This window comes from Prunus dulcis, chromosome 5, assembly GCF_902201215.1.
Source record: "Prunus dulcis chromosome 5, ALMONDv2, whole genome shotgun sequence".
In the NCBI taxonomy this organism is placed as follows: domain Eukaryota; kingdom Viridiplantae; phylum Streptophyta; class Magnoliopsida; order Rosales; family Rosaceae; genus Prunus; species Prunus dulcis.
Window position 1 is genome coordinate 13,820,618 of NC_047654.1, and position 21,916 is coordinate 13,842,533.

At 38.9% G+C, this 21,916-nt stretch overlaps 5 protein-coding genes across 5 annotated transcripts; 2 read left to right on the forward strand and 3 right to left on the reverse strand.

Annotated features, from left to right (window-relative positions):
- Positions 1-33: 33 nt before the first annotated feature.
- LOC117628120 (C2 and GRAM domain-containing protein At5g50170) lies at positions 34-6,049 on the reverse strand. The gene is made up of 9 exons (XM_034360491.1): positions 5,231-6,049; positions 3,185-4,381; positions 2,876-3,058; positions 2,517-2,800; positions 2,164-2,280; positions 1,571-1,833; positions 1,275-1,449; positions 573-848; positions 34-485 (listed from the first exon to the last, which is right to left on the reverse strand). The coding sequence occupies exons 1-9, from the start codon at positions 5,577-5,579 to the stop codon at positions 261-263; spliced, it is 3,069 nt and encodes a 1,022-aa protein (XP_034216382.1). The 5' UTR covers positions 5,580-6,049; the 3' UTR covers positions 34-260.
- A 464-nt stretch (positions 6,050-6,513) lies between these two features.
- LOC117628189 (transcription termination factor 4, mitochondrial) lies at positions 6,514-8,681 on the forward strand. Its single transcript, XM_034360574.1, has 2 exons — positions 6,514-6,811; positions 8,294-8,681. The coding sequence occupies exons 1-2, from the start codon at positions 6,668-6,670 to the stop codon at positions 8,447-8,449; spliced, it is 300 nt and encodes a 99-aa protein (XP_034216465.1). The 5' UTR covers positions 6,514-6,667; the 3' UTR covers positions 8,450-8,681.
- Positions 8,682-9,540: 859 nt separating this feature from the next.
- Positions 9,541-10,699, reverse strand: LOC117628188. Its single transcript, XM_034360573.1, has 2 exons — positions 10,446-10,699; positions 9,541-10,320 (listed from the first exon to the last, which is right to left on the reverse strand). Exons 1-2 carry the CDS (start codon positions 10,588-10,590, stop codon positions 9,806-9,808), a joined length of 660 nt encoding a protein of 219 aa, XP_034216464.1. The 5' UTR covers positions 10,591-10,699; the 3' UTR covers positions 9,541-9,805.
- Positions 10,700-14,490: 3,791 nt separating this feature from the next.
- Positions 14,491-16,869, forward strand: LOC117628338 (L-type lectin-domain containing receptor kinase S.1). Its single transcript, XM_034360758.1, has one exon. The coding sequence runs from the start codon at positions 14,758-14,760 to the stop codon at positions 16,777-16,779; it is 2,022 nt and encodes a 673-aa protein (XP_034216649.1). The 5' UTR covers positions 14,491-14,757; the 3' UTR covers positions 16,780-16,869.
- Positions 16,870-17,659: 790 nt separating this feature from the next.
- On the reverse strand, positions 17,660-20,918 carry LOC117626889 (ferric reduction oxidase 8, mitochondrial). The gene is given in 8 exon segments (XM_034358681.1): positions 17,660-18,071; positions 18,185-18,861; positions 18,971-19,229; positions 19,315-19,642; positions 19,779-20,016; positions 20,101-20,289; positions 20,372-20,465; positions 20,557-20,918. Coding segments are annotated over 8 exon segments (2,109 nt in total). The 5' UTR covers positions 20,714-20,918; the 3' UTR covers positions 17,660-17,904.
- Positions 20,919-21,916: the final 998 nt, after the last annotated feature.

Sequence of the window (21,916 nt, forward strand, 5' to 3'; positions counted from 1 at the left end):
TCCAAAGTTCGAGTCCAGTAAAAACTCAAAAAGTGGCTAAGTCCTCAAAGGGAGCTTTCCTAAACTTTTGAGAATATTAAAAAAAAAAAAATTAACAATTGGGTCCCGAAATAACTATAATGAAAGTGAGTAAAGTAGGAAAAGTAAAAGGCAAAGTTTCTTTTAAAGAGCATGTCCTGTTTTCAACTACATTGCTAATTTGCTATCAGCTTCAGGACTTGAGCACAAAAAGAATTTATGATCTATCTGAATGTGAATGATTAAGTATGTGTCAAAGGGAAGTGTCCTCTTGTCTTGGTGCCAAGACTCTCCCTCTCTACAAATTCGAATATTTCCTTCAGTCGATGGGCAAACTTCTCTATAATGTTGTGTGTGATCCTGTCCTGAAATTTTGTGCTTTTAAGCCAGGTGACCCGGACATGAACATTGCATTTACATGCATTATGAGCCAGGGTAGAATTCTCAATCTGGTACCTAAACTGAACCTGCATGAAGAAAGAAAATCTATCTTAATTTTCAAGAGATGATAAGTGATACAAAAAGCTAGCAATTTTGAATTTCATGTCACGTACACGAAAGTGATCCTCAAATGGAACACCGTGCAGGGCCATAACTTCGTCCACAACCCATCCTTCACCATCTTCAATGGGAGTTTTTTGTTGTCTGCATGTGACCTCTCCTCCAAAGATCGAAACTTGGCGGTTGAATCTGTATGACAGATGACGCTCAAACACATCCAGCTTTTTTGTAGGTTCCCATGCAGTAGTTGCATAGTTAAGACAACCAGATTTCTCCATTATTTTGTGCTCCAAAGTTCCTCCTTCGAACATTTCCATCAGAGATTTTGTCTGCACCATTGTCCAGCAGAGTCTCAGTACTAGTACAACAAATCTAATGGGTATATGTAAGTTTATGACGTCTAGATTAATCAGTAGTTTTCAGATATTTGCTTAACTTATACTTCAGATCCAACTACAAGTTCAAAAGGCCTCTTCTAACAGATAATTGTTAAGAAAAACAACTCCAATCACTGAACCATTCATTGAAGAATACTTATCTTCAATGAATACTTATATATAGTTTTGATATTGTTAGTCTCACATGTTATGAGCAACAGTCTTGATTGACCAAAAGAGCATTATTCTTTGAGTCTAATCCTTTGTTTTTACTAATGAAACAAAGTTCAAAGCTGAATAACAAATCGTGCAGAAGCCTACATTAACACTTAACAAAGCAATAAACAAGGGGAAAAGAACAGAGAACTGGCGACTTACGTTAATAGGTAGTTCTGCAGTATAAACTTTGGACATCTTTGCATCCTCGAGATTAAGTATGGATTCAGTGTCTTCAAGCATTGTGGACCTGTCATCTTGATCATTATGTTCTTCAGAAATTTGTGCTTTCTGATCAGGACTCAGTGTTCTTGTTCTCCACAAACCCATTATTGTCCTGCAGGAAAACATAATCAGTCATCAAAAGCCTTTCTATATGTACAAATACTTTGGACAAAAGGAAATCATCTTTGTCTTGAATGTGATTGCTTGACTATGTAGTTTCCTAACACCACTACCTGATGACTGAATTGAATGACACAAATGATTGAAAATGAAATCTAAGCCTGCCTTCTTCATCTTGACACTTCGCACCATGCCTTGCATCAAGACCTCGATCCTTTTTCAGAACAATGACCAGCAAAGGGCTACCTACAGATGATAAGGATGGGGGAAGCTCTTGGATATCTTCAATATCCTCCCAAAGAAAGAAAAATTTTGTTTTGTGTCCGAACAAGTTTGCGTAAAACCCAACTATCCTCGCAGAAAGATAGAGTCGGCCCTGCAACAAAAAGTCATCATAAGAGAGACTAAAAGTATAAAGCAGATATGTGCACACACACACCACGCACACAGGTTTCATCTTAAGCCACTGATCACTTATAAAGCTGAGTACAAGACATTTCCATTCCTCAAGCAACTGACAAACTCTCACACATAGAAGCAATCATATCATTCTTATACTGTAAAATTGAGGTAAAAAAATACCAGATTTAATAGAGCTGCTAGAGGATCTAAAAAATCTTTAGTTGAGAGTCAAGAACTATGAATTCTGACTGTAATTTATTTTTTTCAAGTAGTAGAATAGCATCCTAGAAACTAAAGCTGGCACCTGTAAAGGCATCTTCCTCTTCAGGGAACATGTAAAATCACTGATAAGAAATTCTTCTGGTGGCAAACCAAACAATTTCTGAAATGTTGAATTTCTATGAGGCGATCGTAGATTCAACTGTCAAAAAACAAAGGAAGGAGTTAGATCAACTTCTACAGTAGAAACTAGGCTCAATTGTAGGTTCAACAGAAGCATTATAAACATGCAGAAGGCACCACACAAGCAACAAAAATATAACCTATGAGTGGGAAACTCAGGTACAGGAGAGTTCTGTACTATCATGTAGAATTCGTGATACTATGAAAGACTGAAGCAAATAAAAGAAAGAAGAAAGTATGATACAAAGTCCTCACCTTCTTTCCAACTTCCTTCTCCATTTTGGTCATATACTCCCTGATTGTTTCAACTCCTTTGTTATTGTCCAAAAATATTCTCAAGTGCAACTTTGACTGAGAAGACTGAGCGAGCTTTCCCTCAAGGGAGACCCACATGTCTGCAAGTTCCGTAGCTGAGTGTTTAAGAAAATTGATCTCAGCATGCCCAAGTGACATAGCTTGGTCAAAAGGACCATCAAAATCAAAAACTTCAACGTCCAAAACTGATGGAGGTTCTTCCATAGCATCAAACTCGAGAATCTCTGCATCATTTTTCCATGAGCCATAAGTCAATATATGGGTGAAAAGAAATTGAAAAAGAATAAAAAAGTCTTCACCATTCCATTGAGGATCACTAGTTTGAAGCTTGACAGAGCTTGTTCTTGTTTTACCATTGCAGGTGAAAACCACATAAGGATCAGAGAACCCTGATGAATCCAAGGATGCTAAGTAGTTCCCTTCAATCAAAGCAACAGTAAGAACCCATCCATCTCCTTGGGCTTTGACTCCATTATCACCTCCTGTTGTAATAGATGGCCAGCTTGTGTAAATCCCAGGACAATGTTAAAGATGCAACCTCAAGTGCGAAGGTGCTGTAGGCTCGAATATTTTAGTAAAATTCATGTCATGCAATATAATGGGCTTACCTTTCTGCAACCTAGCTTGTACAAAGTATAAAACCATGTTATAGACGCGCTCCAATTGAAGGACTAGAATTCCACATGTGATGAGCTCTCCAACACTGTCTGGCAAATCAAGTCCATTAAATTCCAATCCTTGGAGTTTACTGGGCTCACAAAGTAGAATATGAACCAGGACATACAGAACCATAAAAGTAGTGGTAACTAGAGTGAGATTCCAGAAGTATTTTCTCGCCAACTCCCAATCTGATTGATGTCCTGCCTGCGTACTTGCCAAGATACGATCCTTGTCAGACAAGTCTGTGGAATCCAGCGTTTTAAAATTCTGAGCCAGCAAGCTGGAAAACTGATCAAAACTCTCCTTAAGTCCCTGCTTAACTCCTCCTTCAATCATGCCTCTCATGAATGTGTTCTGGAGAAAGTTAACGCCCCAGGATACCACAAGACGGGAGGATTCTTCTCCTGAAGGTAGCTCTGGTCCAGGCATTATCTTGTAAAGCAACTCAACCTTGAATGAATTTCCATATGGAACATCAGGTGTACTCACACTGGCCAATACAGCAAATTCCTTTCCATCGGCTGTCATGTACGTTTGCTCCTCTGTGGCTTTGACAGCCTTAACTAACTTTGAGGCAGCTCTTGTGTAGGTAACAAATCGTGTCAAACATGGGATCTCTCCGGATGTCCATGTCCAAGGCCCCTCATGTACATCTGTTGTCCTCTGAAGTTCTGCCAGATCTCTCCTGAACTGTGAATTTGGGGTGAAAAGAGATGCATTAAGATCATGTTGTGAGACAAAGTATGCCTGATCAATAAGAATTCCCCCCTGCAGATTCTCTGGCATTTGTTGTTCGCTTACTCTCGACTGCATCAGCTCAAGAGACTCTTCAAAGCTACAAATAGTATGATGTTCCTCCACACAATCTTCATAGTCAGATACTGAACTAGAAAACTCTGAAGAATCATCTGTTTTTAAAGCTTCATCGTTTTTATGCAAAAGCTTGTCCACACGTCTTATAATAGCCTTCATTAACTGTTTCCCTCCTGGTATCTTCGCACGTGGAGATTTGGAACCAAATACACCATGAGATGACATAAATGGACTGTCCAACTCTTTAGGTTCCTCAATGCTTATATTTGACTGTGCGCAAAGGAGGTGATCATGGCCTTTTTCATGCAGAGAAAGAGTAAGAAGAATTCTCCCTGCATTTGTAGAACAAAAATTCTACACAATCAATATAGAGATCTCGGTTGATGCTAAAATGCTAGTAGGACAATAATGCACCACATCAATGGCCGAGTCAGCAACTTCGTTTGACAAACTAAAGGTTAGGCCTAACAGGAAGACAATCTAGTCAATTTAGTAAACAAAGATTCCTTCTTACCCGAATATTTCCCATGATCACATAACAATGTGATAAACTGCAAACTGCTCCCAACATTTAAGAGGAAGAAAAATATACTTACTGTCTGACTACTCAGGGCTACTGAGAAAAACACACCCTAACTTTTGTCTTTTAAATAGATAACTCGTACCTTGAACATTGCATATTTTTATTTCCTTAAGATGTGAGACAAGAAATTCACGCGGAGAATGAACAATCATCATCACCCTTGACGAAACTAATATACATCAGGACATCAATAATCTTGTTTAAAAGCTATGACAACAACCCACTAAAAGGGTCAAACACGCTCGATTTTCATTCGATTTCAAATGCACCTGCAGAAATGAACTCACCATAACTCATTGTGCTTAAATTTTCCGAATCCATTATCCACTACAACAATCAAAACAGTTATTGGCAAGCGAACCAGCATTTCTCATCATCTTCATAGCAACTCCTCCTCATTGGATATACAATATCTTTATCGTATAAGAAAGTGGATAGAATGCGGTAAGATCAATGTAAATCAAGGTTCAGACGTTCAACTTAAAAGTCTGAACTTTTTAAGAATCACCAACCATATGCAGTACTAATCTACAAAAACACAATCTTGAAAGCCACCATTGAAAGAAAACAAGGCAAACAGACATAGAAGTATACTAACCACAATCTTCATTGATAAATTTCCCAGTCTTGGGACTTTCAAGAGAATACCAAGCTGGCGGCAGGGTGCAATTAGTCTCAGCAGCAACAGAGCAGACCGGAATCCGAACCCGACCCACTAAGTCATCGCCATTGAACAAGCCAGACTCGTCGTCATGGTGAAACACAGACACAAGAAGCTCCTCCTCATTCATGTCATGAACCTTGAAAACAAACTCTTCATTCCAAACTGGGTTGGTGGTATTTCTCAAAATCCTGGTCTTGGACTTGTGCCTCCGAACCTGAAGCTTCACATAAGACTCCTTCACACGCAAGTCTTGAGCTTCCATTACATACACGTAAAGGCTCATGGTGCAACAACAGCTTTAGAGAAATCTTGTAGAATTTGTGAGCAAAAGGACAGAGAAGGGGCCTAAGCAGAGGTGAGTTTGGATGGGTTTGAAAGTTGGAGAAAAGGGTTGGTTTTGTTGATGTCTAACAAGAAGGAAGTGTGAGTAAGAGGCCATTAGAAAACGTGGAAGCAACAGAAAATGGACACGATGGATGTGACAAGAAAATAGGAAATAGTGAGTCGGTTTTGGCTTGCGTTTGGAGGAAAGCAGGTCAATGACATGGAGGGAGCCTCATTAAATTTTCTTTCTTCAAAACGGTTTGCGTTATCAGCTTTTGTGACTTTTGTGTTCTTTGTATTCTTCTTGTGTTCAATGAGACTTTGCTTCCCCACAATACATTGATGCTGTTTTTGAGGCTTTTGAGATATTAGGATCACACTGAGAATTACCAAATAACGGAAAAAGAGGTTTCTAACTCAATTGATTAAAGTTATCTGTTAACGAAATTTGAAGTTCGATTCTTCTTCTTTCAAGATCGATTGTATAAATAAATAGAAAAAGGACAGTGCAGGAGACCAATTTTCTTGAGGAATCAAATGCCTTTTATTATCATTAAGTTTGTGCTTGGTTATGGTCACTGTCAACATGTGCAGATTTTGGAATAAATTTAGGCTCGACATGCAAAAGCTCATGTAGTTTAATATCGAAGCTTCGGTTTTCTGCATCATGATCCTTCTAGTAATCCAATTTTAATCATATGTTTTTTTTTAACACAATATAGCATGTATAATTAGCTATCCAACTCATAAAAAATATATAATTTAATTCTTAAATTTTTTACAATTGAATGAAGAAAAAAAAAAACATGAAATATTATTTTGAGTCCACAAAAGCTTGGTGTGACGTGGATTCCACATAATAATTCTATTTTATTCTATTCATTTCCCTTGATTTTAACCGATGATTGGGACACACTGACTCACTCTCACTCGGCAAACAGACCCAGTCGACCAGGTCTCGCCACGGTCCTTAGACCTTTGTACGGACTCTGTTCGGCGCGAGAGAGAGAGAGAGAGAGAGAGAGAGAGAGAGAGAGAGAGAGAGCAATGTTACAGTTCCCGGGGTTCATGAAACAGTACCCATGGTCAACAAGGACCATTCCGTCGTCGTTTTTGCTGCCAACCCAATGGCCCCAACCCCACAGCGAAGAGCTCCTCCTCGCCATGGAAGAGTCCGATTTCGAAGAGAAGGTACTTTTAGATATTTCACTTTGCCCCAATTTCTCATCTACTCATCTACAATTTTACGGAAGACCCCTGTTTTTTTAGCTAATTGAGGTTTCAATCCAAAGAACGAAAGGGAAATGAGCCAATGGCTGAAAGTGTTGATGAAAAAAGGAACCTAATTTGAAGCCTAATTAGATCTAATTCTTGCATGTGGTTTGGTATTTGTAGCGTTAATAAAGTAGGAATTTTTGTTCTCTGTAGGGTAAGAATATGCTTGTGAAACTTTTAAAGCTTTGTTCTCTGTAAGGCTGCACCTTGTTGGAGTTCCTTCTTCTTATTCTCCTTGATCCTATAAGCTTGAGAGCTCTTCTGATGCTCAAATTTGTGTCATGAAATACTTATTCAGCCATATTTGTTTCTATGTGTTGGTTTAACACCAGTGTACGGGATTCAAATTTTGATTGCTATGTGAATCTCTTTGGGAGTGAATAGTTCTTCATTTTGATTCTGAAACCTCATATATTAATGGTAATTACATAAGTCCTTTTGGAAAGAACAAAAAACGCCCATGATCTTTGCACTCACTCTGAAAGGGAGTCAAAGTTCTAGGTCATTCAAATTTAAATTCTTGGATATAGGGACCAATATCATAGATGGTAAGAAAGAGGTCATGGTTTCAGCATTTCCTGTAATGGGAATTGGATTTTGTTTAACACATGCACATATCATGAGTTACATGCATGTCTGATCTTAGGAATTCACAGATAACTTAGGTTCATTCATATACGGGTGGTTTTTCGTCATGAGGTGCTGTTTCGGAATTCTTGTGAGTTAGAGCCTCAAAGATTGGGGTTTGAAGAGTGTAACAAGCTAAAGGGTGGAGTTATGCTGTCGACATTTTTGAGTTCATCCAAGTTTAGCATTTGGTCTTATCACGTATGTAGATGCCTATGGGAGAACCAAAACCTCAAGGAGAAAGACTCTGTTAGTCATATAGTTTGAAGTGTGTACCCTGTAGGACAGGACACCTTGATGGCTTAGGCTATCAGTTCCACAAGGCCAGGTGGGGTATGCTCACCCTGGTTGCCAATAGAAAAGTTACAAATATATATTAAACGGATAGCTTTGTTCCTTTTGGATAGAGGTGGTGCCTCAAAAGTCATATGAAAATATAATTGTAAATGACAAAAGCATTGCTCATTATTAAGATATATTTGAAGAAAGATTTTGCTTAAATCTCAAGATTGCTAAATGAGTGAAGACACATGTCTCACTAGGACAGCCTAGTTCTTCTTTTCGGAGCAGGATTAAGGCTGGGATGATGCCCCTTGAGTTGCTTCGAAAAGATGATATATTTAGGCACATTTTTGCAATATTGTTGGGTCTGTGTGTGTCTGGTTTTAAGTGTCTTGAAATTACAATTGTAGGGGATTATACCGTTGTGTTTTAGCATTTCATTTCCTTCTCCTATTGAAGTCGGCTTCTTGTTGTGACCATTTTTTACAGTGTAATGAAATCAGAAAGAGCAGTAGCAGCCTGATTGTGATTGGGAAAACCACCGTCGACAATGATAAAGACGACTACGAGCATGATCCAGATGACGATGACATCGACAATGCAGAGGACTCAGAGGGCGAAGAGTTTGAGCAGGAAACTGGTTGAAATTGCTGACACCTCTGTTCTGTTTATGTTTGGACGGTCATATAAACCTGCATTAAGTCTTGAACCTTGTATGCTTATCATATTATCCTAAACAGTTTTGTTGAATTGCCTCCATTTCATATGGATAGAGCTTGTGCCTTTTTGTTTCTATATATCCTTCTGTTGGAGATATGTATAAAAGATGTTGGTTTTATATGTCTTCACGGACTTGGAATAGGTACAAAATTCGATATTGGTCATCCTTGTGGGGGAGGGGAGAAGGTTTTGTGGGATAAAGTTTGATATGTTGCCTTCATATTCAATTTGCAATATATTAAGTTGAATTTTATTAGAAAATGACAAATTACTTCTTAAACGTTGTATCAAAGTTAAAAAAGATCAACTTGTCTTAATTTAGAGATTAAGAAGCTAAGTACGCTTCGCCTCTGGAAGCCCCCCAAAGGTTGCTTCAATTCAACTAATAATTTATTGGTTTAGATCGAGACTTGTCTAAGAAGCATTCAAAGTTTGCCCTTTATAAAAGTCATTCATCCTTACTGATTCATCAGGCACCACCAACTGGCCAACCCTGAGGGCAAGGCAAGTTAGAAAATATTCGTCCTTCTTCTGGTCTATTCTTTGTTGCCAGTAGCCTAGTAGGTAGCCACTTGGAAGGTGCATCTCATAATTAATTATTAATTCTATTTATAAGGCCATAATAATTCGTCTTTAATTTTTTTTTTTTCTTTATTCCAGACCAAGCTGGCGGTCTTTTAAGACTTTTTTCTAAAGTCTTGTGGGAGGAGGTCCAAAAGTTCAACGCATAAGCGTTTTATCTTAAAATATTCCTCGCGGGCCCCATCCAAAACGGCATCTAATTCTGATGCCAAATGCAACCACCACCTGCCAACATAAGAAAATTAAAAAAAATCATTAGCACAAAATTACTAATAATAATACGACCAACAATAGTTAATGACACAGTTGTAACAGAAACGGTACGTGTCAACGACGAACCGACTTTAGTTGGAATATTTTGTCCAGTAGTGAGCAGTGACAGACCTATTTACGCTACGTGGCACGCATGCTGGACAGTGGACAGCGCTGGCTTAACGGCGACTAACGGAATCCCGAACGATAAAAGTTGTACCAGAATTCACGGCGACACAAATTCAAGCATGAATTTTTGTCATTAAACCACCTCGAAAAAAAATGAAAAAATAAAAGGAAAAAAGGAAAATCCTTCATTTCACAACCAATCACAAAATTTCACCCTTATATTTGTTTTCTATTTTGTTTTTTAAGTTTTTGATTAAATTTTTTCCGTCATCAGCGATATTCTTTGTGTGAAGCTCCTAGAAGTTAGGGCTTCGAATCTCAACGCCAGTCATTGCAGTGAGGAACGTGTTGATGACGATGTTGATGGTGATGATGATGATGAGGAAGATACGACATGTCGCTGGGGTTGCTCTGGACATGGCAAGGATAGTAGCAAACACGTCCGGACCCTTTGTGAAACCTGACTGGCCCGGGATGTACAATCGGCGGCGAAGCGTACCGTTTCGGAGGCGAAACATACCCCTTCAGAGGCGAAACATACCGTTTCGGAGGCGAATCGGTGAACGATAAGAACGATTTCGAAGGGGACAAATCGCCGCCGCTTGTAGCCATAGACATAGGAGGCGAGATTTGCTTCAGCGATTTCGGCGGCGAGAGAATGGCTCTGATCTTTAGAGGACGAGACGAAGAAGAAGCTCGATCGTACTCTTCGATGATATTAGCTAACTCCTCGTCGGACTTGACCGAAATCAAGGTCTCCAAATCTCCATCCGGCAATTGACACCTCAAATCCACAGAGTAGCCACAGAACTCCGCGAGCTTCACCATTAGCTCTGTACATATCGAAAAAATGGAAATTAGCACCAAATTCAACGAAGCAACTGAAATCGAGTCGAAATTCAAGTAAATTAAGCCAAAATCAAAAGGAAAATAACGAATTGAAGCAGATTGAACAAACCTGCAAAGGAAATGGAGGCATCCACGGCGAGAACACGAGTGAGGCCACCGACGTAACGGAGATTACCGTCGGTGTGACGTGGGAGGATTTTCCCGCCATAGCTACAGAGGAGTTTTAAAGTTTCTTTGGTTTTGTGTTGGTCCATGGCTCTGAGACTTTTTTTACTTTCAAGGCAGAAAGAGGGAAGAAGAGAGAGAAGAAGAGAGGAGGGTTTGAAGGAGGAGAGGGGCTTGAGGCTTCAAACCTCAGGGAGTGGTTTTGTCGAATATTTATAGGAGGGGGAGGAGGAGAGGAGGAGTGGGGGTGACGTCAGCGGGAGACCCACACGCAAAGGAAAGAATGACTAATTAAGTGGTTGCTTCCTCTAATTACTATTCCTAATAGGAATTAGTATTATTGTTGAATAATAATTTGAAAGCCATTCGATAATTTTATTCGGATATTCCTTTTTTTTTTTTCTCGTTGTAAACAAAAGGGTGCCTGAAAATACTCAACGCAACGATGTGGGCCCCGCTAGGGCCGTTTAGGTGGCGAGTCATCATTTTATAAAAACATAATAATAATAATAATTTACTTTTTTTTTCTTTTTTACCTTTCTTTTTCACATTGAAACCGAATTTATTCACGAGGTCACTCCAATCCAAAGTCCAAATGGAATCATAGTCAATTGGGTAACTTTGGTTCACCTGCTTACAGCTGGTGTGTTAAGGCGGGTTGGGTTTCAATCTTTTCTAGTCAAAGACTTCCACTAAGACGATTATAATTTAGATAATTATGGACTTTGTGTCTAAATTCTAGTGATTAGGAGTATAATTCTTGCTTCATAGACTTCTTTATGATGGGAATTTGTGTTTATAGCCGTTAAATCATCTGAATTATTTATTTATTATAATTAGAGCATAGGTTAATCACAATACACTAAATTATATTATGATCAAATGAGAATTTACACCAAAAATGCATCTCATAAATCCCATCTTTGTAACCCGAAAAAGTTATTATGAATCGAATCATAATGGGATTAAAAATATCTTAATTCTAATTTTGTGGGTTGGTATAAAAGTAAATAGTTAAATTCAAATGTTTTGTTTCAGCAAATGATCAATTAGTGTGGTTTGGAGTAATTGCTTCTCTGTGAAAGGTCCTAGGTTCAAGTTCTAACATTCGCGTAGTGTGTGTGAGTTTAGTATGATATCACTCATCTCAATAAAAAAGGTCCTAAAAAAAAAACAATTATTTTTCATTATCATTACAGCTCATATCCAACTTAATTTTGCTAAATTATAAAGTCTCAACGTATTTTAAGAATATTTAAGAGTATCTTCACACAAGACAATAATGATTCTTAATGAATAATTTTTACCGATCCACATGAAAATCATCGTACTTAACATGCCATCTATGATCTACACCTGTTTTTAAGCTGTCTTAAGGGAACAAATGTCAATAACAAAATATATTTAAAACTTTTGTAGGGAATCCTCATCTAGTTGGGAAACCAAACTGCCAAGCTAGAGTTCTAGACCTCAATTTCACGGCTCAACCTCACAAGAATTCCAACGACTCCTGTGAATTGATTATGTTCCATGCAAACAAACTTTAAGATTCCATTAGTTTTCCTTCCAAATATGCATACAAAAATTGTCATACCATATATAATAATTAATGAATTAATTATAAACTTAAAGAATTTGTTCCAATAATTGCAAAAATGCAGCTGGTGATCTGTGAATACTTCACGAAAGGTCCCATTTATGGACACAGATGTTTTGATTTGGATTGGCCTTCCATACATGCATAGAAATTCAGGTGAAATATCCAACTAACTTTTCTTTTGACTGTACAATTATTTGGAGTTTTGCGATTATAACATCTGCAAACTAAAAGAGATATTGCAGTTCAAAATATCAAACATCATACCAACCATCGTGTATTTCTGTCGAAATTTTTTGGTGATGGTTGTGTATCTTTCTCGTCACGTGATATATCGATTAGTACATTAAAAGAGTTTGTTTGGTTTGTGAATTATCTCGTTCTCATATTTAGGAAAAATGTCATTTTATCCCGTTTGCATAATTTTTTTGTGCATTATAAGGAATGAAAAATTATTTAATTTTCCAATAATATCTTCGATTTTCTATTATTTAAATTTTTAATACAAATAGGTTTGAAAAGTCAAAAATGGAAAGTTTTCCAAGGCGAGCCAAAGATATGAAATTCCTTTTACATGGGAAGTTCTTTCTCATGTGTATTGCATTTCTAAGGATGGATTTACATAGGAATGCAATTTCATACTAATTCCCAAGCTCCAACATCTTGAACTAAACGATCCCCAAAAAATTTTCTCTTATGCCAATAAGGTCTAACCTAGTGAAAAATGACCTTAACTTATAGACTAATGGTTTTATATTCGAACTTTCATAATATTTTCTGTATTATTCAAACTATGATATAAAAGTGTATATGACGAGTGGAGAAGTCCGAATGAGGCCAAAAGAAATAAGTTCCATTGAACTGTTGAACATCATTTGCCCATTGCGTTAGATACATGAATTTGGTAACAAGAATGAGAGTTAGGTTAATTTGGAAAAATTAGGAAAAATGACAAAAATGGAAGCTGAGAGTGGAGTTTTCTCAAATACACTGTCAAAATGTCATCGAGATTCAAAGAGAACATTAATCCACAAATCGAGGTCCTTATCTAATACATAAAGAAAATCAAGCAAGGACCATTTCCCGACAAGAACGTATACAGGGGCGGTTGTTAACTCGTTAAGTTATGTTTACAGAGATGTAGACACGCGGAAGGAAATACCTATTGGAGGGCACGTGGATGGACGCGTGGCATGCATGGCAGCTGGCGTTTGAGGAGAGGAGCTATCAAGCATCATCCACTTGATTATTGTGGTGGCCAAATAAAAAGGCCACAGGGCAGGCAACATTCGTTGTGTATGGCCAATAAGGTGATGGTCGTGGCCCACATGAATGGTTCATGAACCATACAACTTACAAGGGACAATCCCATATCAAATAATGATTTATTTACTTAATTATTTGAAGAGAATAAGTTTCAAATTTGAAATATATTTCAATAAAATAAATAGAAATATTCCTAAATGAATAATCAGATGGTACTTTAAAAAAAATTAATAAGGAACTAATCATGATTAATTAAACTCTAATTAGCGTCGAGATTATGGGATCGAGGCATCGATGCCGTGTCTAGAACCCTACAATGAGTGGGTTTTCTATAATATTTTTAAGTTTTTCTCTTGTGAATTGTTTTTGAATCATTCCATCAATGCGTCCGTGAGTGAAAATCTAGGAATTGTAAGTTTTTGAATGTATTTGGGTGAGTCATTCTATAGTGAGGCCTTATTTACGGTTCTTAGGTGAGGTTCTATATCTTAATCGTTGGATCAAACTAATCAATTTGATCCAACGTTTAAAAGATAGAGCCTTATTTAAAATACATATATAAAGCCCTCGCTATATAATTCTTAATATTTGGGTACTAGGTGTACTGATCAAATTACTTGGGTGCATTTAGAAGGCCCAAATCTCAGTCCAAACTTAAGGAGCAAAACTGGGGAAGGGCCTTCTTGAATTTTATTTAGGCCTTATTTCTGGCATTGGACCTGAGCAGGCCTTATTGTTGCTTTTTTTTCTTTTGTTTTTGGGTAATTTGTTGCTTAGTGTTCTTTGGATGTAATCTGGAAGCTTGTGGAAATAGACCCAACAAGCCATTGACCTGTTAACATTCAAAACCTTGAAAGCTTGAATTGACTAACATACTCTATTGGTACCAAAAGGCGGCTGTGGGAATGCCTAATCTTCAACCTTGTGCTTGGAAATTGAATCATGTGAAGGCAAACTAGGACGAAATTCTTTCCTCTTTCATTCTCCCCACACTTGATATTGAAGGTCTAACATAAATTCACACATCACCAACTTATACTTATACATGTATTTATTTACTTCATCAATATTTACATATGATATAATATAAATAAATTGATAACATTACGTGACGGTGAATCGAAGAAAAATAATCGAATGCTTCACCTATTCAATATATATAAAAGCAACAACTAGATTTGTAATAATGATGTTTCATTTCTTGCATGAGGTCCTTCTTCAGTATGAAATAATGAATGACTAGGGTTTAGGATTGACTGAGCTGTCCACACGTACAATACTGAGTAATCTTCACTAAAGAAAGTAACATAACCACCCTATTTTAATCCCACCAACCTTCAAATTTTTTTTCAACCAATTTCAGTATCGCTGGCGGTCACCGGAATCTGTACGGATGAGACCCTTCTCACTTCTCCTCCCCCTCCTCCTCCTTCTCCACCCCATCTTCTTCTCTCCCACTTCGGCTCTCGACTTTCTCTTCAACTCCTTCTCCAACATCACCAATGCCACCAACCTCACTCTCATCGACGACGCTCTGCTCGACGCCACCGTCATCCGCCTTACAAACGACACCGTTCAGTTCTCCGTCGGCCGAGTCTTCTACCCAACAAAGCTCGCCATGAGACCTACTTCCAATTCCTCCTCCCTCACCTCCTTCTCCACCTCCTTCGTCTTCTCCGTCCTCCCCGACATCGCTTCCAGCCCAGGCTTCGGCCTCTGCTTCGTCCTCTCCAACTCCACCTCACCCCCCAACGCCCTCGCCAGCCAATACTTCGGCCTCTTCACCAACGCCACTGTCCCCTTTGTCGCTCCGCTGCTCGCCGTCGAGTTCGATACCGGGCAAAACCCAGAGTTCAACGACCCAGATGGAAACCACATCGGCATCGACCTCAACAACATTGAATCTGCTATCACAAAGCCGGCCAGATACTACGATTCAAGTGGAGGCCTCGTCCCGATTCAGATGCGTACCGGGCAGAACGTTCGGGCTTGGATTGAATTCGACGGGACTAATTTCGAATTCAATGTCACTGTTGCTCCTGCTAATGTTTCACGCCCTTCTCTGCCCACGCTTACTTACAGAGACCCCAAGATAGCGAATTACGTTTCGGCCGAGATGTTTGTTGGGTTTTCGGCTTCCAAAACGCAGTGGATTGAGGCGCAGAGAGTTTTAGCTTGGAGTTTTAGCGACACCGGGGTTGCTAGAGAGATTAACACCACCAATTTGCCTGTGTTTCAGCTGAGTTCTTCTTCTTCGTCTTCGTTGTCTACTGGGGCAATTGCAGGGATCGCAATCGGTTGTGTGGTTGTGGTGTTGGTTTTAGCATCTGGGTTTTACTTGTATTGGCGAAAGAACAAGCTGGAACGTGAAGAGAAGGATGAAATTGAAGATTGGGAGCTCGAGTATTGGCCGCATAGATTTTCAAACGAAGAGCTCAGCGAGGCCACCGATGGTTTTTCAAAAGATCAGCTTCTGGGTGTTGGTGGGTTCGGAAAAGTTTACAAAGGGACTTTATCAAACGCCACAGAAATCGCAGTCAAATGCGTCAACCACGATTCGAAGCAAGGACTGAGAGAGTTCATGGCGGAGATCGCAAGCATGGGCAGGCTGCAACACAAGAACTTGGTCCAAATGCGAGGATGGTGCAGAAAGAGGAACGAGCTCATGCTCGTGTACGATTACATGCCCAACGGAAGCCTCAACAGGTGGATCTTCGACAAGCCCAAGACGGTTCTGGGGTGGGAGCAACGACGTCGTGTGCTGGCCGACGTGGCGGAGGGCCTGACCTATCTCCACCATGGCTGGGACCAGATGGTGGTTCACAGAGACATCAAGTCGAGCAACATTTTGCTGGACGCGGAGATGAGAGGGAGGCTCGGCGATTTCGGGCTGGCCAAGCTGTACCAGCATGGAGAAGTGCCCAACACGACACGTGTGGTCGGCACGTTGGGTTACTTGGCGCCGGAGCTGGCGACTGTGGCGTCGCCGACGGCGGCGAGCGATGTGTACAGTTTTGGTGTGGTGCTGTTGGAGGTGGCTTGCGGAAGGAAGCCTATTGAGATGGAGGCTGCGGAGGATGAGGTGGTGCTGATTGATTGGGTGAGAGAATTGTATGCAAGAGGGAGGGTGGGGGAGGCTGCGGACCGTACATTGGAAGGACAGTATGAGGAGGAGCAGATGGAGGTTGCTTTGAAGCTTGGATTGGCTTGTTGCCATCCTGATCCCCAGAGAAGGCCTAGCATGAAGGAAATTGTGGCGGTTTTGGTTGGCGAGTCAGCAGCTGCCGCCGCCCCCGCCGCATTGTTGTCTGAATTGGCAAGGGGTGATAGTAATGTTTTTAGCGGCGGAGGCGGCGGCAGCGAGGAAGAGACTGAGGAGGTGGCGCCGCTCCAACCCCATCCGCCTTCAGTGTGAATAGAGTTGTTTTTGTTTTTAATTTTTTTTCTGTAAAATAAAAAATTTGTGAACTATACAGTGTTACTAATTGACATTTGATTTTTCAAATGTATTAAATTTTGATTATATATGTATGGTTGACAAAATCTCAGAAGATTTTCAAAGGTGACAAAAAGCTGGGTGCGTGGGTGGGTGGTGGTCTATGGCTGGCTACCGTCTTTTCTGATGTTCTTTTTCTTTTATGTCAACTACTTTTATTTGATCTTAGCAAATAAATAAACAAGAAAAAATAATAAACAATAAAAGAAACCATTTCTTATTCACATTTAAGATAGTCATGTCCTCAATATTATGAATATTATGGGTTCGAGTCGTGATATTTGTATAGTGTGTGCGAGTTTAGTATGTTATCGCTTCTTTCAATAGAAAAAATTCTAAAAAAAAGATAATTCATGGTCCAACCACTCAAAATGTTTGTAAAATGTTTGTGTTTTTTTTGGCTCACTAATGTATGGCCTTTGTGCTTGCTATGTAATCTTTGGTTAGGCTAGGACCTTCCTGGATTTGGTGCTGTATTGTTCTTTAGTTCTCTGTAAACTGTTCTGGGTATGAATTATCCTCTTTTTCGCCCAAAAAAAAAAAGTAAAATAAATTGAATTAGACTTGGCTCCTCCTTTATCTTTTCTTTTTTAAAATGAAAGATTTGGCTCCTCATGGATCTTCCTGTAACCATTAACCAACAAGATTATGATATAATTATTTGATTGCTTTTTGACAACTTGAATTTTAATCTAGATAGACATTATTCCACATTTTCCCAATTTGGGTGAGTGCTCCCCATTATTCTACACTGAAAAAAGTAAACTATCTGCAGTGGAAGAACAACTGAGAAAAAGCAAAGTTCCAATCATTAAAGTTCATATTTATACTACAAACAAAGAGACATTTATATATATATGTACATTGCTCAAATTCATTATCTTGGAAGCCTAAGAAGCAATTACAACAACTGATCAATCTAGATAGACACAAACCTGTTGATTAAAATACCAAATATCTAGGGTTGATTGATCTGTATACTATTTTGGATGGAAATCTAACTGTTATTATCTTCACTTTTTTATTATGGTTTCTGGTGTGAGACTAGAGTGTGAAGTTGAGGGAGTGGAAGCTGAAATTGGGTTTCTGCTTCTTAGCTCCACATTTTTTCTGGCAAACTGATGCCACTGATTCTTTCATAGTCTCAGGTCCACAGACCAACACTCCAATATCAGATCCACCTTTCTCATCTGGAAACTTTGCAAAGATATCTGCTCAATTCGACAAATGTTAGAAACATATCCTAGTCTTGTATGCCAGAACAAGGAATTTTAAAAAGTTTGGAACTTGGAAAAGATTGCATGGATAAATTGAATCTAAGTACCTTCAAAGTTAGGCCTGCCTCCAAAATGGATTTCATGTTCCTCAAGAGCATCACTTGCTTGTGTTGACCCTTTTTCTAAAGCTTTGCTTTGTTTTTGGAGGGTAGGAAGAATCTGTTTCTTTAGCCTTCTCCATCTTATAACAAGGGCTACAAAGATGCTGCATATTAATGCCATAATGAAGGAAGATATGATAAGCAGATCTACAACCCAAGATGGAGTCTTCTCTTTGGTGGGATTTTTCTGGGAGGGAACAAAAATGTGGTTGAACATAATGAGAAAGATGAGAAATAGGATAGAGGAAATTCCAGCTATGGCAGCCATCCAAAGTGAGTTTTCGAGTCCACTGATTGAAAAATTCAAGAACTTTGTACCAAAGTTCACTGTTTGCACTTGAGAAAACTCGTTCAATAGTTCTCTTACTGTTGCATTAGACTGCTCTTCTTGGGTCACACAGACTTTAACTTTCAGAAGGCATTTTTCTGCTGGCTGGCCAAATATTAGAGGTGAGATTGAGTTCAACAGACAAATGTCTTGGGACTTCTTCACAACTTATATAAGCTGCATTCTTGGTAGGAATTTGTTTATGCTGCTGTTTTGGGACGAAGCAAGTTCCTGTATGATGCTCAGAACCGGGGTTATTCCAATTCCTCCAGAAACAAGAAGTAGACTATCATATCTGCACAAGATTTCAGATTCATGTTCACCAGATTTTGAGATGCTAATTGATCATCACTGAGCAGTTTCACAATATATATTCTATAATGAAAAGTTAATTTTTTATGCACCTTAGGAAGTCCATAGAGACAGGTCCATAAGGGCCTTCCACTGCAATAGGTATGTACTTCGTCTGATCGCCATCCGACTCTTGCCTAGTTTGGATCATATGGGAGAGAGAACTTGTCCACGATCCTTCGGATTTGATCATTATAGATATTGTGTTGTCATCAACCCTAGAGCTGGAAGTAATGCTAAATGAGTGCCATTCATATTTGGATATACTTGGTAACTTCACAAATATAATGCTTGTTGGTGTATACTTGGGCCCTGCAATTAGTGGAATGTGATGTTTCATATGATTTCTCCAATTTTAGAAAACTTCTGGTTAGTAAACAAGGTCTAGAAAAATTACCTGGATCTTTTGGTAGAATAAGCTCTATAGCTTTGGAGGGGAAGATTCGTGCAGAAAGAATGCATGTTTCGGGTCTAGATTGTATGATCCGAAGGAGCTTGTCAAGGCCAAACAGAAAAATTCCAGGGAAAACCATGTAGAAGTGACGGTCTCCAGCATGAAACAAGAAGAATACCAGAAAAACCATGTAGAGATGGTGTGTGTAGTAAAATATTTCAAACTGTTTTCTCCTTATTTGAGGAAGTGATGTGATCCAAATCACTAACCCTGTGACCAGACAGATCTCCCCAGCAAGGTATATCCGCCCGGTTTTCTGCCATTCCCATATCTGTGATTGAATGAATTGCACCAAAAAGATCAGCAAAACTAAATAATGCCAATACCAAAATAATACAGCAGAGTTTACACTGAACAGAAAACCAAATGATTGAAATATTCCAAATGAAAAAAGGACTAGGATTTACCTCCTCCTGGATATAGTGGCTGACCCCCCAAACGAACAAAGTGCTTGCACCATGGAAAGTGGCAAAAAATATCATTGCAGTCCCAAGCCATATATGGTATCTTACAGAAGCTTCAAACTGGATGCCAAGCAACCGAAATAAGGCAAGTCCCCTTAATATAGGGAAAAGAAGAAAAGCCAGGCAAACTTCTGCTAACAAACCAAACCGAGTTGCCACCTTTAGGTATTTGAGTTGCCATCTGAGATACAGTTTAAGCATCAATCATAATGAAGTTCTTGTTTCTAAGTGTTCGAAATAGAAAATTTTCGGATTTAGAACTCACGAATTCAGCATTAGTGATTTAGCAGCCTTCAAGTTCTTAAAATCATTTGAGATGCGTGCATAAAAATTCCAAGCTAAGAAGAGGATAAAGAGGAAGACTGCTAGTATTTCTAGAGTGGACAAAACACCCAGAAGGGTGTTCACTACCAATGGATTTGAGAAGCCAGCAGTCAATTTCCTCCCTTTTCTGCTATCAAAATTAAAGCACACAAGTAGAAGTTAAATTGGCATCTTGAGTGATCATAACCCAATGACATAATAACATGCACTACCTTCTTACTGACTCCCTTGGCTTCAAATTCAAGTAGAATGATCCAATAATAGCCAAAGCAATAGGAGGAAATGTATACACAGCAAAATTAAGACCTGCAAAATATTCAGTATAGTGTTTGTCTTTCCCCACATTGGACAGCAGAAAGCAAAACCTATAAATCCAAATGAAATCTCAATTATGTACCATAATATCCAAACACTGTAGCCCTTGCTTTATCTTCAGCCGCCTTCCATTTTCTTGTCCATAGCTGTGTTGGCTTCAGAAGCCAAAGAGAAACCCAAGCAGCAAATATTAAAATCAAAAGTATCTTAAGAGCAACCAGAAGAGTGGAATTTGCCATATCAGTTTCTTTCCAGAGGCAGAACTAGTTTTTGAATTCACCACACCAAGTACTGAAGGGACTTCTACATAAAGGGCTCGGGAAAAGCTTGTCTCCACTAGCCAAAAGGAGCTTCAAAAGTAGCCCACCACCTCCCCGGAGTGCCTGTCACTTACATATCCCAATGGAGGTACTTATAGTTGGAAATCCCAATGAATATATGACCTGTCTGTAATATGAGCTGCAAGATATGAATACGACATGCATTAGAATTAATAAATTTTCCAATTAAAATCACCACTCTTAATTATAACAAAAATTTTGGTACTTTTTCTCCTTTGATCACAATAAGAAGGCGTGGCACAATGGCTTTGTGAATTGAAAATGAGACATCTTATATGTCATGCATATGAAATTAAAGGGTCACAATCTGTTTTTTTAAAATTAATTGGAGCTTTAGGTTTTCTGTTGCGGTCATCTTTTCTCTAAAAATGATCTCTCTTTTTTTTAGTACAAGTGACCGTCTAAACTACAACAGAAGGAGAGTTTCTCACACACACATTACCACGGTGCCATGAGAATTCAAACATGAAATCACTAGTTTGCAAGTTGAAACCCTTTTTCATTAGACTGGTTTACGAAAATGGTCCCCTTTATTATATATTGAAATTTTGATCCACCCAGTTCTCTTTGTCTTATTATTCTTGGTTGATAAGATTCGGTTCATTTTGCTGAAGCCCATGCCAAACTTGATGAAGGGAACTTGTGAGGTGAAACTTTCTGCATTGAGTGGAAAACATGCCAACTAGGCAACTAGTAGTGTGAGAAGTCACTGAGTTCCAAATCTCCCAAAGGCTAAAATAGGACGATTTTGCATAATTTCTAACTAATTTGGCACATAATTATTTCTTTATATATATATATATATATATTATACACAAGCTCTCACTGTGGCCACTTTGATTTGTTTGACACAAACACAATTTCCATCTAGCATCATTGTTTGTGATCATTATCTAATTCTCCCACCACATAATATGTTATATAAGAGCACTTCCAGCGGGAGATTTTGGGCAAGAGGCCCTCATTCGTGTTTCCAGCGCCTCATTCTTGTTAGGGCAAGGGATGGGCTCCACCAACTTGGGCAAGTCCAAAGGCAAGACTTGCCTGGCAAGCTGGCCTAATGCTGACGTCAGCAGCTAATTTAAATAACCAAAAAAAAAA

Bases quoted from the DNA above. Each gene is read 5' to 3' on its own strand.
- LOC117628120 (XM_034360491.1), bottom strand. From the start codon at position 5,579: ATGAGCCTTTACGTGTATGTAATGGAAGCTCAAGACTTGCGTGTGAAG. The intron at 4,382-5,230 runs GTTAGTATACTT...CTACAAATGCAG, and splicing joins ATTTATCAATGAAGATTGTG to GGAGAATTCTTCTTACTCTT. The intron at 1,450-1,570 runs GTAGTGGTGTTA...GTTTTCCTGCAG, and splicing joins TCATTCAATTCAGTCATCAG to GACAATAATGGGTTTGTGGA.
- LOC117628189 (XM_034360574.1), top strand. From the start codon at position 6,668: ATGTTACAGTTCCCGGGGTTCATGAAACAGTACCCATGGTCAACAAGG. The intron at 6,812-8,293 runs GTACTTTTAGAT...CATTTTTTACAG, and splicing joins AGTCCGATTTCGAAGAGAAG to TGTAATGAAATCAGAAAGAG.
- LOC117628188 (XM_034360573.1), bottom strand. From the start codon at position 10,590: ATGGACCAACACAAAACCAAAGAAACTTTAAAACTCCTCTGTAGCTAT. The intron at 10,321-10,445 runs GTTTGTTCAATC...CGATATGTACAG, and splicing joins TGCCTCCATTTCCTTTGCAG to AGCTAATGGTGAAGCTCGCG.
- LOC117628338 (XM_034360758.1), top strand. From the start codon at position 14,758: ATGAGACCCTTCTCACTTCTCCTCCCCCTCCTCCTCCTTCTCCACCCC.